Source organism: Amia ocellicauda, chromosome 9, assembly GCF_036373705.1.
Source record: "Amia ocellicauda isolate fAmiCal2 chromosome 9, fAmiCal2.hap1, whole genome shotgun sequence".
Classification (NCBI taxonomy): Eukaryota; Metazoa; Chordata; class Actinopteri; order Amiiformes; family Amiidae; genus Amia; species Amia ocellicauda.
The window spans coordinates 9,676,796-9,693,581 of NC_089858.1; the positions used below are offsets into that span (position 1 = coordinate 9,676,796).

Below are 16,786 nucleotides of genomic sequence, written 5' to 3' on the forward strand. Positions count from 1 at the left end.
GTCCATCCCTTTATGACCACCATGTACCCATCCTCTGATGGCTACTTCCAGCAGGATAATGCACCATGTCACAAAGGTCGAATCATTTCAAATTGGTTTCTTGAACATGACAATGAGTTCACTGTACTAAACTGGCCCCCACAGTCACCAGATCTCAACCCAATAGAGCATCTTTGGGATGTGGTGGAACGGGAGCTTCGTGCCCTGGATGTGCATCCCACAAATCTCCATCAACTGCAAGATGCTATCCTATCAATATGGGCCAACATTTCTAAAGAATGCTTTCAGCACCTTGTTGAATCAATGCCACGTAGAATTAAGGCAGTTCTGAAGGCGAAAGGGGGTCAAACACAGTATTAGTATGGTGTTCCTAATAATCCTTTAGGTGAGTGTATGTGGACTTCAATAAACCTGTTAAGTGTTATTTCAACTGTGTAAACTAAGATGACATTAGATTCAGAATGTGCAGAGGTTCAGAGTTAGGGTTTTGATGCACGTGGTCTTTTTATATTAACTGCTATCATGAAACTTAACACTAATGTGTTCCCAACCATTCTCACACCTAAAACACCGCTTAAAAACACTTCCCATTTTTGTGTGGCACCCCAACCCTCCAGGGCACCCAACAACATTATAAATGACTAAATTCAACGTAGTAGAAAAACCTGCGTTTGTTCTGATGTACAGTGTAGTATAATTCTAGTAGGAGTCTATTTTTTTTTTGTAACGCATGACTGTGAAAAGTGTATAGTGTAAGATCTTTCAGTATTGTAATGCAGTATCACACTTCAGCATTAATTATACAAATATTATTTTGGAATCAGGGTATTTAATTGCTCTAGCCGTCTCAGTAAGATGTGGATATTTACAAAATAACACCCAATAAACAAACTAAATCCAGAATTCTACAATTTGACCGAGATCACTTTTAATCAGGGATGGAGGTGGGGATGTTTTAGTCACATTTAGGTTATTCACACAGCATTTGTAAAGTATTTTAGCTCAATTCTGTGTTAAAATGAAACTGTTCATGCCTAATGGCACCCCAGTGTGACACAGCTCACTGGTTTGGGAAACTCGACCCTTGTCTCTCACAATAGTCTCCTACTGTGGGCTCAAATTTTACCAATTGCAAGGTACAGTAATTCTAAATGCTTACAGGTGTCCCCTAGATGTTCCTGATAAAGTGGAATGAACCACCAAACGAGCAGGCCTGAACCCGAGAGTAACCATACAAACTGCAGTTAACGTGGTAAATGCAATTCGTGCAACACCTCTTTAAACACTGTTACATTCGTCGCTTTTATGAAATGTAGATGTGTAACTGCTGAATGTTATTACTAGTACATTTACATTTTTTTAAATATAAAGTCATTAAATATTACAGAAGTTAATGTTTTCAATTTCCTATGTGCAATAAACAGCTCTTTAATAGAAACAACATTAATGTGTAACAAGATTGTGGATTATTACAGGGCTTGTAGTATGAGAGTTTTACCACGCTCCACCATACTACACATACTACTGTGCTTTTACCATGCTGCACCATACTACACTGTACCATATATTCCCATTCTTTTACCAAAGTATATCACACTACACTTTGCCATATTTAACCCTATTTTTTACCTTGGTAAACTAGACCTTGTGTTTATTGTACTGCATCACACAACACCTTACTGTACTTTTACCACAGTACACCTCCATACAATTTACTCTTGTAGGGGACGAAAGTGTCACAGCCTCCATGTTGGCCCTTGGTCTTCTTTTAAAACCAGCTTAATTACCCTTGGGTCTCTTTCCATTGTATGATCAATAATAATTACAATAATTAAAATAAAGTAGTTTACATACTATCATGAACATGAGCATGCCTATTATACTGCACCTACTTATTTCTACATAATATGACTGATGCATACTACTCCTAACCTAAATTATACTATTACTACTTCGATTACAAACTACCACTGATAACCTGCATACTAACAAAAAATATGTAAAAAGTACTGTGACATGCAAACTATCGTCAAATCCTTCAAATTCTAGTTTGATTTGTTTTGCAACATTTTGCACTATATTTTTCTGTTTCCTTTGATTTATATTATTTTATTTAACTATAGGGAAAGGGTTAAATCATGCAGTAAATTTGGTTTATAACGTGATAATTAAGACGGGATGGGTTGCAGTTTCGATGTAGCTTCAAAATGAATTGTTGCTGGTAACACAACTTCCCTCCATGGTTTTAAAGCTTTTGCAATTTTTGTCATTTGTCGCCCTCCAGTGAAACAAAGTATCTATTGCATCCTATCACAGTCACATTAACAATTTTTCACAAATTGCATTTCTAAAAACAGATTTATATATAACTATATACATATATATATATATATATATATATATATATATATCCACATTTGCTGTAATGGAGTGTGTATGGATCAGCCCCCTGTAAGTAGTTTCCATCTGCTATAATGATATTCGCCTAACAAAAAAAAAAGTGAAATCTATGCTCTGCTGCCAGAGATGATATTTTGCAGTGCCCTATACTAAGGCTTGGCTAAACACAAATTAAACTCTTCAAAATGTGTCTTTCTCTGGGTTGAATATACTTTTTATTGATGTAATTATACATAATATTATTTTATATTCAGACTGTTTGACTGTCATAAAATAATTTATAAAGGGAACTAAAAATATTTGATTATACAGTATAAAATATCCTGTATATAGCTGTCACTTATTTGAAATACAATATACATAGAAAAATGTATTGTGCTTGAAGGTAGACAGTTTTTATTAGCATTTCAATACATATTTCCTTATGCTTGTATAAATATATTAACATTATAAAATTAACAAATACAAATATTCAGCTTGTTTTGATTTATATATGCAGACATTATTAGGTATATTACATTACTAGGTATATTAGAATTATTCATAATTAATGTAGGTAGACTATATTGTACCATATTCCTATCAAAATATTTTCATTCATTCATTAATACAAGACTCACTCAGTAAGAATCTTACTTGGCTGTAGGACTGTGTTGTAGGTCTTTTATATAACCAAGACTTGGTGTTCCAGCTATTGAAAAAGCGGTCTTGTGTAGCAATGTTCAAACATTCAAAGGCCTCTTCAAAACCCATTGCAAATAATGGACTGTTTTGACTTTCTAAGCATTGTAAATCACTACCCATGTGGGGAATTCAAACTCATATCATGTACTGTGTATATGTTTCAAGAAGGATTAAACTGTAGAGTACAAATAGAAAAATAAATGGCAGTCTGTGATGTACCATAGATTGAAAAGGAATAGTGTACTTTGTTACCTGCAAAAAATACAACCAGCAACCATCAGAGAAAGTAAAAGACATCGCAATGGTGGCTTTGTCGAATGTTCCTGAAGCATTTAACAGTTAACACCAGCACATTTCCAGTTGCGAGTCACTTCAACCACATTAACCCTTCTCTTGATGACATTGCCATTGATGAAGTAGTCAGCACTACAGATCTAACCTTAGACTAGAACAATATCAGATTTATTAGACTGTTACGTTTTTTTGTTTTCACAGGTCTTTTGTCCTTTATAATACAGCCTCAAAGTTTTTCTTAGCTCAGCAACATTTTTATTAGTTAATACTAATATTGAAGTAAGGTGTACGCCTTATGCATTATTACACATTATTGTGAATAGAACCACACCATCATAAAGTAAAATGTATTTTATTGAACTGTTTAAAAGTATTTTTCTACAACCTTATCATTTATTGCAAGTAGCCAGAGGAGTGGACTGAATTGATACAGGACACGGTCACAGGAGGATGAGGGGTTGGGGCCAGGGGGTCTCCATCAGCCCTGGGCCGGGGCACGTCCAGGGCCGGAGGCAGCAGCACTGCATTGTGGGACTCAGGGAGGTGTCAGCACACACCTCGCCTGGTCACCCCTCCCATGAGCCTGATCCGTCCCCCTGGACTGGGACACCTCCTCTGCAGCATCACTGTAGGACACAAACAGGCTGTCAGGATACGGCACAGCAGTGAGATCTGAATTCTTTACACAGAGAGTGTCAGGGCTGGGTGACACTCAATAGTGACTCAATGAATGCAACGATCACTGCGGTCAAATCAAAACACACAGATTATCTCAGCAACTGAACGAGTCTCTCCAGCCAGTCTAGTGACCAAACCGGATGTAGATGAACGAGGGCACACAAGCAAATCCATACGGATGCGTCTCTGTGGAGGGAGGGACACGGTGTCGGTCAGCTCTACCTGTGCATGTAGAAGAGCAGGTATCCAGTCCTCTCTCCCTGCTCCAGCACGGCCTTCTCCTCTGTGTCCACCACCTCGTTGTCATTAAATGCCAGCCAGCGCTGATGCGCAATGCTATACGCATCACTGACATAATGACCTGTGAGAGGAGAAGAGTTGAGATCAGGCTTCTAACACGTGGATCACATGGCGTCATGGACAGTGTGCGTTATTCAGTGGGGGGGGTGTCTGTCTTACCAGAGGTCGTGCTCCTCCCGAGGTGGCTGACCATGCTGACCAGGCGGTAGCGGTTGGGTGGCATGTCCTTCTAAGAAACAGACAAACAGCAGAATTAGAGGGGTGGGGCTGCATTTCAGCATGGCCTCCCCGGCTCCCTGATCCCCATCTCCCCGTGAGCCCCCTCTCGTCTCCAGACACTGGGATTCCCTCCCCAGTTCTCAGTGGCACTCCGTTCTCTGTGCCCCAGATACACCGCCATGAATCGCTCCTCTCCAAACAAAACCCTCTCTCAACTAGTGACCCTGTCTGTGACATTTCTCTCTGGCTCACAGTGCACCTGTCTCTCACTCTCCCTGCTCACCTGATGATCTACCCTGCCTGTCTTTTGTTGGGGCTCCTCTGGGCGCTGCTGCTTCACAGGGGCAGACTCTGAGGGGTCAAACACCACAGTAAAGAGTCACTGCTTGTTCTGTAAACTCTTGATTTCCTTTTTTCATTGACCTTCAGGAGCTCTGACTGCCTATACACTCTCACTTAGATCTACAGACAGATCACAATGCAAACGAAAGGATCACTGAAGGCTTAGTCATCAGACCACAAAGAAACATTGCCACAATATTGAGACACCTGAATGCCCATTGACCGTGTGACTGGTGAAGACATCTCACTGTTAGATTAATGAAGCTGCTTCTCTAAAAAACGACTGTGATTTAAACAACATCAATTCCCCTTGAGGCCCGACCGGCCGCACTCGGTGTTCCCATCAGTGCAGGGAACTGCTGGGCTCCTGCTGCCTATTTCAGGCCTGTCCCAGATCGGCTGGTCTAATGAGGGGCGGCTGTATGTCACTCCCCTCTCGCTGTTTCCACACTGGACGTACCTGCAGAGAGCAGCATCTCAGAGAGCGGGGCTCTGTGTCTCTGCCCCGCTCTCAGTCCTGCCTCGGGGCTGCTGAGTCGCTCTTCATCCCGCAGGGCTGAGGGGGCTGCAGACGGCAAGCCCTCCCGCAGACTCATCTGCAGCACGGCCGCCAGCAGCTCGTCTTCGCTCAGCCCCTCCACCAGCCTGTGGGGGGGGCAGAGAGAGCAGAGCATCAGGACTCGGTCAGAGAGCAGGGGCTTCTGGTTATCATTGATATCTCAGTGACTCTCTGAGCCCTTTATTTGGGCTGTTCATTTGATCTGAACTCTCTGCACTGTTATCAGCTCTCAAACACCTAGAAGGGGTGAGGCCTTAGTTCCCATCCTGTACTGTGACTAGGGGTTCAGACTCATTTAATTCGGGGACCTGGTTTAAGTGACCTGGTGTCTGAAATTCTGACCTCTTACTCCATTTCTAACCACTAATCCCTCAATGGTGTGTACAGTATGAATTGCTCATCTGTTTAGCTATCTATGAGGGAGAAAATGTACATTAACCAATATGGACGGAGCAGAGTTCTGTTTCACACATTTCATGGCAGCAATACACCTAATAGTCAACACAGTGCGGAGAGCCAGTGCGGAGCAGTGTGTGTGTCAGGGTGTCAGGGTGTCAGGGTGTCAGGGGGGCCGAGGGACTCACACGGTGGGCTCTGCAGTCCAGCCCAGAGCGCGGGGCGGCCGCACAGCCTCCCTGCAGTAAGGGTGCAGGGTCAGGTCCAGGGGAATCTGCACCCGCTCATGCAATTTGATGGGGACGTGGCTGTGGTCCTCAAAGCTGAAACGCTTCATCTGCAGGACTAGCACTCTGCGTGAGGCAAGAAGAGAGACAGTCAGTGTGGCAGTGAGGAGATACAGCCTGTTCAGAGCAGACTCTCACAGTGTCCCCCTCTCCTTCATCTTCTCGGCACCTCCGTCTACAATCCGTCTCCATCTGCATGTGGGTTAGCTTGCGTGCTACTGTATCAGGAGGTCAACCAGCCCAAGCTGACAGGCTGAATCAATTGCTGTGCATTTTTTATTATTATTATTTATTTATTAGCAGACGCCCTCTTATCCAGGGCGACTTACAAAAAAAATAATTTACTCTTGCAGTGGCAGAGGAGGTGAGCAGGACATACCTGGGCAGAGTGCTGAACTGAGGGGTGACCAGGGCCCTCTGTCCTGGGCAGTTCTGGCAGCTGCACTCGATCTTAGTCTCCTGGGAGAAACACAATGAAAACTCATCACTGGCTGACCGAGGAAATGCTCTCTTCATACCCTCAGCCTCTGTCCTGTACAGGTCCCACTGCCCTGTGTCACTCCACTGCCCAACCCCAGGGCCGGTCTACTGTTCCTGTGTTCAAACCAAGTCAATAAAAACCCAGTGACCTAGGTTATGTGTATGTCCATCAGCAGCCACCATATAATGTATGTATCATAAAATATATATATATTAACAATACAGCCTCCTCCAGCACCAGCCATCCCTGAGACTGACCTTGAAATACAGGTCTAGGCAGTCCTGGACGGATCTCTGAGGCAGGATGTCCAGGGACAGGTAGGTGCAGGCCTCTCTGGAGATGACTTGAGCTCCACAGCTGCAGGAGAGACACAGATGGGGAGACACAGGGACCACAGTTATGAAACAGTCTGTGAGGAGTGAAACACATTGATCTGTTACACTGGAAGGAGATTAGACGCACTTTGGGTATTTCGTTGTAGAATTATTATTATTTTTTTGTTATTATTATTTTAGAATTATTTTAAGTTAGTGGTCCTTTACTCCAACTCCTCCAACTCAAGGCCATCAATGATAGGGACACCAGAAAATCCAGTCATTCTGATTCTTCTTCTGTTGTTTGTATATCTTCACTGTGCTCTGTATTTACAGTGGTCTCTTCAGCATATTGAATGAATACCCAGGCCCGTGACCCTGACTCCAATCAGAAATCACACTATATGAATATGAAGTACTTAATAATGATTGACTCTGTGCTTCTGCACAGACAGGGTGCTCTTGGCAGTAACCGTGCACATCGATTTCAAGGGCCTTTGAAATGTGTGGGGTGACTGACCTTGTACAGCTGCGGTTGTGATGGATCTCAAAATCCAGGTTGGTCACCACGGGGCAGGTGTATCCCTCAACAGCATCCCCACGCAGGAGCCCCACACTCTGGGCCACATTCAGCGGCTCACCCTGCTCCTTCATCTGGGACAGGCAAAGGCCCAGGAACTCATGAGCGTCCTGCAAGGAGAGATCTGGGGGTCAGAGGGGGCCGGACACATGGCCCGTTGAGGAGACTCCTTACGGAGGCCTGAGCAGGCTGAGCTCTCACTGGGCAGAAGGACTGGGCACTGGAGCGTGCGTCTCCCTCGCACTCTAATATAGAATGAATGGGACTGGGGATGGCACACACATCTTCCACAGTTATTGTCAACCACCTTCACAGTTTCAGGTTCATATTTGTATCTGCAAAAAATCTGCAGGATCATGCTTGGTTTGTTTGCATGATTTAAATGAGTAAAGCAAATTAGTCAGTGCAAGAGTAATTTGTCTCCTCCAATTGGCTCAATGTGTGTCCTCTGGACCCTCCACCCCATTGTGGAGCGCAGGCTGTGTGGCGTGTCGCTGTGTGAAAGGGCCGTGTGATGTGACAGAGGTGTGAGTGAGCTGTGATTGCGCCAGGCCCGGCTCTCTCACGTTCTGTTTGTCGCCATAGAACCAGGGTGCCGCGGTGGAGACAGCGGTCTTCACTCTCCTCAGCAGCTGCTTCTTCTGGCCCAGGCTGGCCGTGTCCTTCGCAGCCAGAAGCTCTGCAAGACACCTGACAGGAACAGGACAAGGCAGTCAGAGCACAGCTCAGTGACAGCCGGACAGAGAGGACAAGGTGGACACAGTTCCTCATAAGAGCACTGAGCCCTGGTTCCCTGCACTCAGAGCAAACCTACAGAGACAATGACCCTGAGAAAGCCACTACCGAACCATGAAGGCCTGGAGTACAAAGAGGGTCAATTGATGAGAAGCATTTGTACAACAAATAAATAAGACCTCTTTGCAAAAAAACAGGTGGTACAGAGACATTCATCTCTGAAAAGCAGTGCATGTGGTCTTGTGAGTGCAGTTCCATGGCGTTGTGGCTGTGTGTAGGTACTGTCCTGTCAGTGTCTGTCTCTGTGTCCCTGTCTGGCCCTGATCTTCAGTACCTGAGCAGCTGAGTCGGGGGGGACCTCCTCCATGATTTCTCTTGCCTGAGGAGGTCCCTGCAGAAGGAGGGCAGAGCGAACAGGCACTGCAGTGTGGCGTTCATGTAGCACGTCTTCCCAAGGTTTGGGAACCTGCAGGACGAGAAGCAGAGCTCAGCAAAGGGAGGGGGAGGGAACAGGCTGGCATGTAAACTGCTCTAACTGAGAGAACATAGCTCAATTAATCAGATATGGAGGCCTCTCTCTCACCCCAGGAGACTGTGCTGCCTCTGGACCACAGAGCAGGACTCCACTGGCAGTGCTGCAGAGATGGGAACAGGTGGAGGGCGTCCCTCCACAGAGGTCCTGAAACAAACCAGTGTGGAGCTGCTGTCAACATGTGTTCAAAATCAAGACTCACTGAGACACTGGGATTATCAAGAGCTCACTGAGAGGACTTTTAACCAATCAGCAGGAAACAGAGAAAACCATCACTTTTTACAGATGAAATGAAGTGATATGACAACATACAATATTTTATTAAAGGCTCACACTGTGACAAACTCTCGTTGGCATCACTGTGTACAGACTCACAGTCCCTCTAAATCACGATCAATTACATCTGCTCTCCCTTGCCACATATGCTCATTTCTCTTTACTGACTTCCTAATTATTCATACCAACTTTGTTAGAATGCGTGTAAACACAGCATCTTCTCAGGAAGAGCACACTCACCTACTCAGTGAGGGGGAGGACTGGCGCTCTGTAAGCAATCCAAAGGAGACATACACTTTGCTGCCTTTGCTGGAGGTGGCAGTGAGGCTGTGTTTCTCAGCACCATCCCCCAGGTTGTGGCTGGTTTCGTGCTCTCTCTGGCGCGCCCGCTTTTTCTGGCGCGCCTGTTTTTTCTGGCACTCCCGCTCTTTCTGGCGCTCTTGCAATTTCTGCTGCTCCTGCTCTCTCTGGCGCTCCCGCTCCTCCTGGCGCTCCAGCTCTCTCTGGCGCTCCAGCTCTCTCTGGCGCTCCAGCTCTCTCTGGCGCTCCAGCTCTCTCTGGTGCTCCAGTTCTCTCTGGCGGGCCTGCTCTTTCTGCCGCTCCCGCTCTTTCTGGCGCTCTTGCAATTTCTGGCGCTCCTTCTCTCTCTGTCGCTCCCGCTCCTCCTGGCGCTCCCGCTCTCTCTGGCGCTCCTGCTCTTTCTGGCGCTCCTGCTCTTTCTGGCGCTCCAGTTTTCTCTGGCGCTCCTGCTCTTTCTGGCGCTCCAGTTCTCTCTGGCGCTCCTGCTCTTTCTGGCGCTCCAGTTCTCTCTGGCGCTCCTGCTCTATCTGGCGCTCCAGTTCTCTCTGGCGCTCCTGGTCTTTCTGGCGCTCCAGTTCTCTCTGGCGCTCCAGTTCTCTCTGGCGCTCCTGCTCTTTCTGGCGCTCCTGGTCTTTCTGGCGCTCCAGTTCTCTCTGGCGCTCCTGCTCTTTCTGGCGCTCCAGTTCTCTCTGGCGCTCCTGCTCTTTCTGGCGCTCCAGTTCTCTCTGGCGCTCCTGCTCTTTCTGGCGCTCCTGGTCTTTCTGGTGCTCCAGTTCTCTCTGGCGCTCCTGCTCTTTCTGGCGCTCCAGTTCTCTCTGGCGCTCCTGCTCTTTCTGGCGCTCCAGTTCTCTCTGGCGATCCAGTTCTCTCTGGCGCTCCAGTTCTCTCTGGTGCTCCTGCTTTTTCTGGTGCTCCAGTTTTCTCTGGCGCTCCAGTTCTCTCTGGCGCTCCAGTTCTCTCTGGCGCTCCTGCTCTTTCTGGCGATCCTGCTCCTTCTGGCAAGACCTACTCCACCACAAGCCCATGAGGAACAGCCCTCCAGACAATCCGAAATGCAGGAACAACCAAGATGTCATCTTCACTTGACCCTTGCAGCTACACCGATTGGGCAAAAGGAAAAGGAGATTAGATGCAGTGACACTTAAAATGTATGAAGTGGGGTCAGGGGTAAATACATTATTTAAGAATTTAGCAGTTGACATGAAACAGAAACAGAAAGTGTTTCACCACTAGAGGAATGTCATTGGCTCCAAGAGCTGGTAAATTAATAAGCTGAGGGGCAATTGGGAAAAATAATGATATATGTTTTCTATTAATGGGACTGAACTCAAGCAGTCTGTACCAGGACTATACAAATCATTGTGCCTTCTTACCTTCATTCCAGGACCTTAATTATTTGATTAGGTGTTGCATGTAATAAATAATTAAACAGCATCTTGTTAGAAACTCCTAAAGTTTAAATATTATATATTATATAAACACAGAGGACACTGAGACTGAATAGGTTGTTTAAGTCTAACATAGCTGAAAGTGCATCATTTCTATGCATGTATGACTGGATACACTGGATGTATGACCTCACTTACTTTACTTACCTGTGTAAATTGGAAGTTGTAAAATGTATTATTTTGAATTGCTCTGTTTAATATAATTTTGAATTTGTAATATTTGATGCCTTGTACTTAACTGTATTCTTGCACTTTGTATTGCACTTATGTTTTAAGTCGCCCTGGATAATCAAATGAATTTAAAAAAGTGTTTCAGGTCAACTTCTTTTTTAAAGATGTACATAGCACTGCAGATTTCATAACATGGTTATATTAATAATCTGCACTGGCAGAACATTAATGAGCCCTAAAAACATTGATCTAGACAATCCAGACAATTTATTCTGTGTTTTCCCTTTCACTGTTTGCATGTCTGAGTAGGAAACTACCCATATTATCCCAGAAGTAAAATACATTTCTGATCTTCATGATTAAGTTTTAGTTTTTTATTTTATTTTATTTTAAACAGAGCATTTAATGCAGTGGTTCTCAAACCTGTCTTGGAGGACCACCTACCCTGCTGGTTTCTGTTCCAACAGAGCTCTTAATTGAACTCTTAATTGAACTAATAATTTCATAAATCAGACCCTTTTAATTACATTTAACAGTAGGGGTTTTAAGTTAAGTATAAACTTGTATAAGGAAATTATTATCTTATTAAGGAACCAACTTTTTATCAGTTACACAATTATAAAGAGTCAAATGTAATCACATTACTTAAATTAAGGGTACAATTAATTAACTGAGAGCTTGGTTGGAACAAAAACCAGCAGAGTACACAGTAAATTCACCAGTGTTGAATTAACTCCAACAGTGTTAAAATTAAGTCTAAAAAAGTGTTTATATAATCCACACTCACCAGAGTATAATTAACACTTTCAACAGAGTTGGCATTTTTACACTGCCTCAGAGTTCAAAGTTCTGCTCTCAGGGAGTTAAATAAGCAACTCATATAAGTGTTTATTTTATTTTATGTAACACTGCACAACTCTCACCAGTGTTAACTCTGTTACTCCGTTAAATTGTTAAACCCCTGCTTACTTTGCTTTTATCAATCAAACGATAACTAGCATTACCACAAGATTTGCTTCTATACACTCTGGATGACCAGAAATGTGTGCCTGTGTATAATTGATACTGTGTATTAAAATCTACCAGTCCTTTGTTAGAGAGAGACAAAATATATATTGGTTTACAATTTACTTTTCAGTAAATAAATACCCAGACCCAATCAAACACGCAAACAGGTCAGGCAAATACAGCGAATGCTTACAAGCACCACCACAAACCAATAAATAGCCAGACATTCTGGTTTGGGGTTGACTCAAAGTTAGGGTAGAAAAATCTGACAACACAAATATAAATACATCGGTGGGTAAAGATACATTTTACCCTCAAACACTAATTAATGTACAATAATTAACATTTATACAATTATTAAGAAAAAAATAAAACCATAAAACAACAATTATTCAGGAAACTACCACAATTCATTGTGGGTATGGTACATTCTTTGGTTTTACACCAATACAGTGTAAAATAAACACTCTTTAATTTGACACCCAGTATTAACACTGACTCTCAAGATGGCTTAACACTATATTATTAACACTGGGATTTCAACTCTACAGATTTTGCTGTGTAGGTGGTCCTCCAGGACAGCTTTGAGAACCACTGATTTTAATGGCACCAAATCTAATATACACGTCTATTCTAATAGTGTTTCCAGAAGGAACAGCGGCGGGTTACAGCGTCTGGTATGACTTCGTAAAAGTTGGTGTTTTTAGCTGACTTTCATTATTTCTGCCAGGATATTCCTCGCAGTTTAACCAATAGGCTATAATAATATAATATGAATAATGTCCCTTTAATTAAACAGATGACCAATCAGGAGTGAGCAGAGCAATGACAATGACAACTCATTACCGTAGGTGTAGTTAATAAGAGTTAAGATCTCTGCTTGCAGAATGTTTATTTTTATCTCAAAATTGATTTGGCACAAGGGCTGACATTTTTGCATTGTATATTAACAATTAGTTGTTGTTTGGGATATTCATTTACATCACCCCCCCACCCAATATTGAGAGCGTCCCGGTCTGCTGGATATGAATGATGACGAATCCGATCCCCGCCCAGGAACCAAACCCCACCCCCGTCCTAGGGTCCCAAAGTTGCAAACCCTGCAGTAATAGTTATCATCCGAATTGCATTTCGCGATACTTACTATATTTGTTCGGAATCTCTCTGCTATCTGTGTGTAGCTGATTGTCTAATCCAATCTCAACGTGCTCACGTCTGTCTCGGTATGTGTCTCTGTCTCTCACTGCTCCCTACGTGTCAATCGTCCGAACACACACTATAAGAACAGATTCAATGTTTGTCATACTAGGATCCACCCAGTCGTCACTGGGGCCACAGCACGCAATGCCCAGTATGTCGTGCTGGATGACGTAAGAATGACCTCGCTGCGTCAGAGGCCTGGCAGCAGCTGAGGATGGCAGTACGTAGTGCTTATAAACATACAACAAAATAAACCACAATTAAAACCCACAAATAAATAATGTTTCATCAAAGATCAATTAAACCTAATGTGCATCAAATATCACTCATAAAGTTCAGGCCATAATTTAAGACTCTGACTATGCTGAGTGCTCATTGCCAACATGGATACGAAAAACTAATATTCTAATAAAGAACATTGTCTTACTCTTAATGACTTTAATTTTATGGATTTATTTTTGGCAAAAAAAAAAAAACAGCAACCCCTACTTCCCACGGCACTGCCCTGAACCACACCCGGTCCAGCACCGTCCACCACCACCACCCATCCTTGTGTTACTCACTCACTGTTTAGGTCCAAAATGCAAGTCGCCTGACTTTTCTAGCAGCAAAGTCTTTGATAGTGTCCTTGAAGTCCAGTCTTTGGACCAGTTTTCTCTCAATGGAGAGGATGGCAAGTCCATTGAGCCTTTGCTGGCACATCGTGGAGCGCAAATACTGTTTCATTAGTTTTATGTTGCGGTGCTGTGAGAAGATGCGCAGGAGTATGCACAGATGCTCTGGAGCTGCAGTGTTTCTCTCAGTAGTTGCAATGGGCTCAGATCTGTGTTACAAGTTGCGCTGCAGATTTGTTGATGTGGCGCACTTGACTCTCCAGCGCATCTGTCTGATCCTTTGAGTATTTTCTCACCAGTTTCTGACAAGATGTCTTGATGTTGTTTTCTGACTCTGACCTGAACTTCCATAGGATGGAAAACTCAATTCGCTAATTGCACGCTTTAGTAATACCAGCAGGTTGCAAAATAATTGCCTTATAAGTAGGGATGGGTATCGTTAGGATTTTATCAATACTATTACTCTTATCGATACTCCTTATCGGGTCGTTTTTTTATCAATTACTAAATAATTGCTTTTAAAAATACATATTATTTTTTAAAACAATGTTGTTTCTACAGCAGCAACAGGAATGTTTACAACAGAGAAGTCACTATATACACTCAATAATATCTCGCTGGAAACAGATCTAAAATGGCAATACAATGATGTCGTCCAGTGGCTGTCATCAGGGCTGTGTCTGCTGTCCACTGCAGGGGACCTGCTGTCACCGGCTTTGCTGCCTACAGCGCCCGGGAAAATTGCGATGTTTCTTTTTTAAGTTAGCTAGACATCATATCAAAATTGTAGACTACTTCTCAGCATTGGGAACGTGTCCCACAATGTCCACACAAACACACTGTTTGTCCCACATTTGGTTTGTTGGCTCAGCCCGACAGAGCAGACAGACTGCGGCTGCGCCATTATCAAACACACCGACACGTTCAAGAGACGTAACGTCGGAGCTCATCAATAAATACTACTGTCTTTAATGATTTAGCACCGGGGCCGTTTAATCCCGGGGTTTGGGATCCATCCCTACTGATAAGGGCAGTGAGGCAGGTTTTTTTTTCTTATCTAGTGAAGTGGACGTGCTAACGTTACTTAAAGTTACGCCGGCGAGCTGGAGTTGCATTTGCTAGTCCTCCTCACTTTCGCCTCGTTCAGCCTCGCCTGTCATACCTGGTGCTTCATGCTTGTCAAGAAATGTGGCCATTGCCTGTCTGCTCTTTCGTTTACTTTTCCTCTCTGTCCCTGGCTGCTCTTTCCTGAGCCCCTGATCTGTGCCTTTGCTGAGGCACTTCGCTCGGCGCACAGCGTGTTCCGCACCTCTGACTGGACGAGTGCTGCGACCGCACCATTCTCACAATAACAGGGGGGTGGGGTATCACATGACAATTCAAATGTGTTTTAATGATAACAATACATGTGTTTATCGTGTAAATACATATACATTATATTTTCAGTGATATAAGTCAGTAAGTAAATTGTTGTACTTGATCCCATTTAAGGGTCAACCATAGACCTTTGCATGGGCACCCCTGGGCCCGGGGTCCTGGGCCCCTGACGGCGGGCCTGGCACGCACACACACACACCTACCCACAGGGCAGTTTACAGAAGCCAATTAACCCAACATGCATGTCTTTGGACGGTGGGAGGAAACGGTGGAAACCCACGCAGACACGGGGTATCCTATCTGTTCTACCTAAACTATTTTTCAAAAACGATTTGTATAGAACTATTTCATGTGATGTATAATTGTGTGTATATATATATATATATATATATATATATATATATATATATATACAGTGAGGGAAAAAGTATTTGATCCCCTGCTGATTTTGTACGTTTGCCCACTGACAAAGAAATGATCAGTCTATAATTTTAATGGTAGGTGTATTTTAACAGTCTGCAACAAAATCCAGAAAAACGCATTTCAAAAAAGTTATAAATTGATTTGCATGTTAATAGTGAAATAAGTATTTGACCCCTTCGACTTAGTACTTGGTGGCAAAACCCTTGTTGGCAATCACAGAGGTCAGACGTTTCTTGTAGTTGGCCACCAGGTTTGCACACATCTCAGGAGGGATTTTGTCCCACTCCTCTTTGCAGATCCTCTCCAAGTCATTAAGGTTTCGAGGCTGACGTTTGGCAACTCGAACCTTCAGCTCCCTCCACAGATTTTCTATGGGATTAAGGTCTGGAGACTGGCTAGGCCACTCCAGGACCTTAATGTGCTTCTTCTTGAGCCACTCCTTTGTTGCCTTGGCTGTGTGTTTTGGGTCATTGTCATGCTGGAATACCCATCAACGACCCATTTTCAATGCCCTGGCTGAGGGAAGGAGGTTCTCACCCAAGATTTGACGGTACATGGCCCTGTCCATCGTCCCTTGGATGCGGTGCAGTTGTCCTGTCCCCTTAGCAGAAAAACACCCCCAAAGCATAATGTTTCCACCTCCATGTTTGACGGTGGGGATGGTGTTCTTGGGGTCATTCCTCCTCCTCCAAACACGGCGAGTTGAGTTGATGCCAAAGAGCTCGATTTTGGTCTCATTTGACCACAACATTTTCACCCAGTTCTCCTCTGAATCATTCAGATGTTCATTGGCAAACTTCAGACGGGCCTGTACATTTGCTTTCTTGAGCAGGGGGACCTTGTGGGAGCTGCAGGATTTCAGTCCTTTACGGCATAGTGTGTTACCAATTGTTTTCTTGGTAACTATGGTCCCAGCTGCCTTGAGATCATTAACAAGATCCTCCCGTGTAGTTCTGGGCTGATTCCTCACCGTTCTCATGATCATTGAAACTCCACGAGGTGAGATCTTGCATGGAGCCCCAGACCGAGGGAGACTGACAGTTATTTTGTGTTTCTTCCATTTGCGAATAATTGCACCAACTGTTGTCACCTCCTCACCAAGCTGCTTGGCGATGGTCTTGTAGCCCATTCCAGCCTTGTGTAGGTCTACACTCTTGTCCCTGACATC

General features: G+C 44.0%; 2 protein-coding genes across 2 annotated transcripts; both read right to left on the reverse strand.

Moving 5' to 3' along the window:
- Positions 1-3,733: 3,733 nt before the first annotated feature.
- LOC136758241 (ubiquitin carboxyl-terminal hydrolase 37-like) lies at positions 3,734-4,583 on the reverse strand. The gene is made up of 3 exons (XM_066712503.1): positions 4,516-4,583; positions 4,279-4,417; positions 3,734-4,004 (listed from the first exon to the last, which is right to left on the reverse strand). The coding sequence occupies exons 1-3, from the start codon at positions 4,577-4,579 to the stop codon at positions 3,914-3,916; spliced, it is 294 nt and encodes a 97-aa protein (XP_066568600.1). The 5' UTR covers positions 4,580-4,583; the 3' UTR covers positions 3,734-3,913.
- Positions 4,584-4,786: 203 nt separating this feature from the next.
- On the reverse strand, positions 4,787-10,453 carry LOC136758194 (ubiquitin carboxyl-terminal hydrolase 37-like). The gene is made up of 10 exons (XM_066712463.1): positions 9,318-10,453; positions 8,853-8,948; positions 8,604-8,735; positions 8,101-8,224; positions 7,475-7,644; positions 6,898-6,997; positions 6,539-6,618; positions 6,061-6,225; positions 5,378-5,562; positions 4,787-4,926 (listed from the first exon to the last, which is right to left on the reverse strand). The coding sequence occupies exons 1-10, from the start codon at positions 10,451-10,453 to the stop codon at positions 4,787-4,789; spliced, it is 2,328 nt and encodes a 775-aa protein (XP_066568560.1).
- Positions 10,454-16,786: the final 6,333 nt, after the last annotated feature.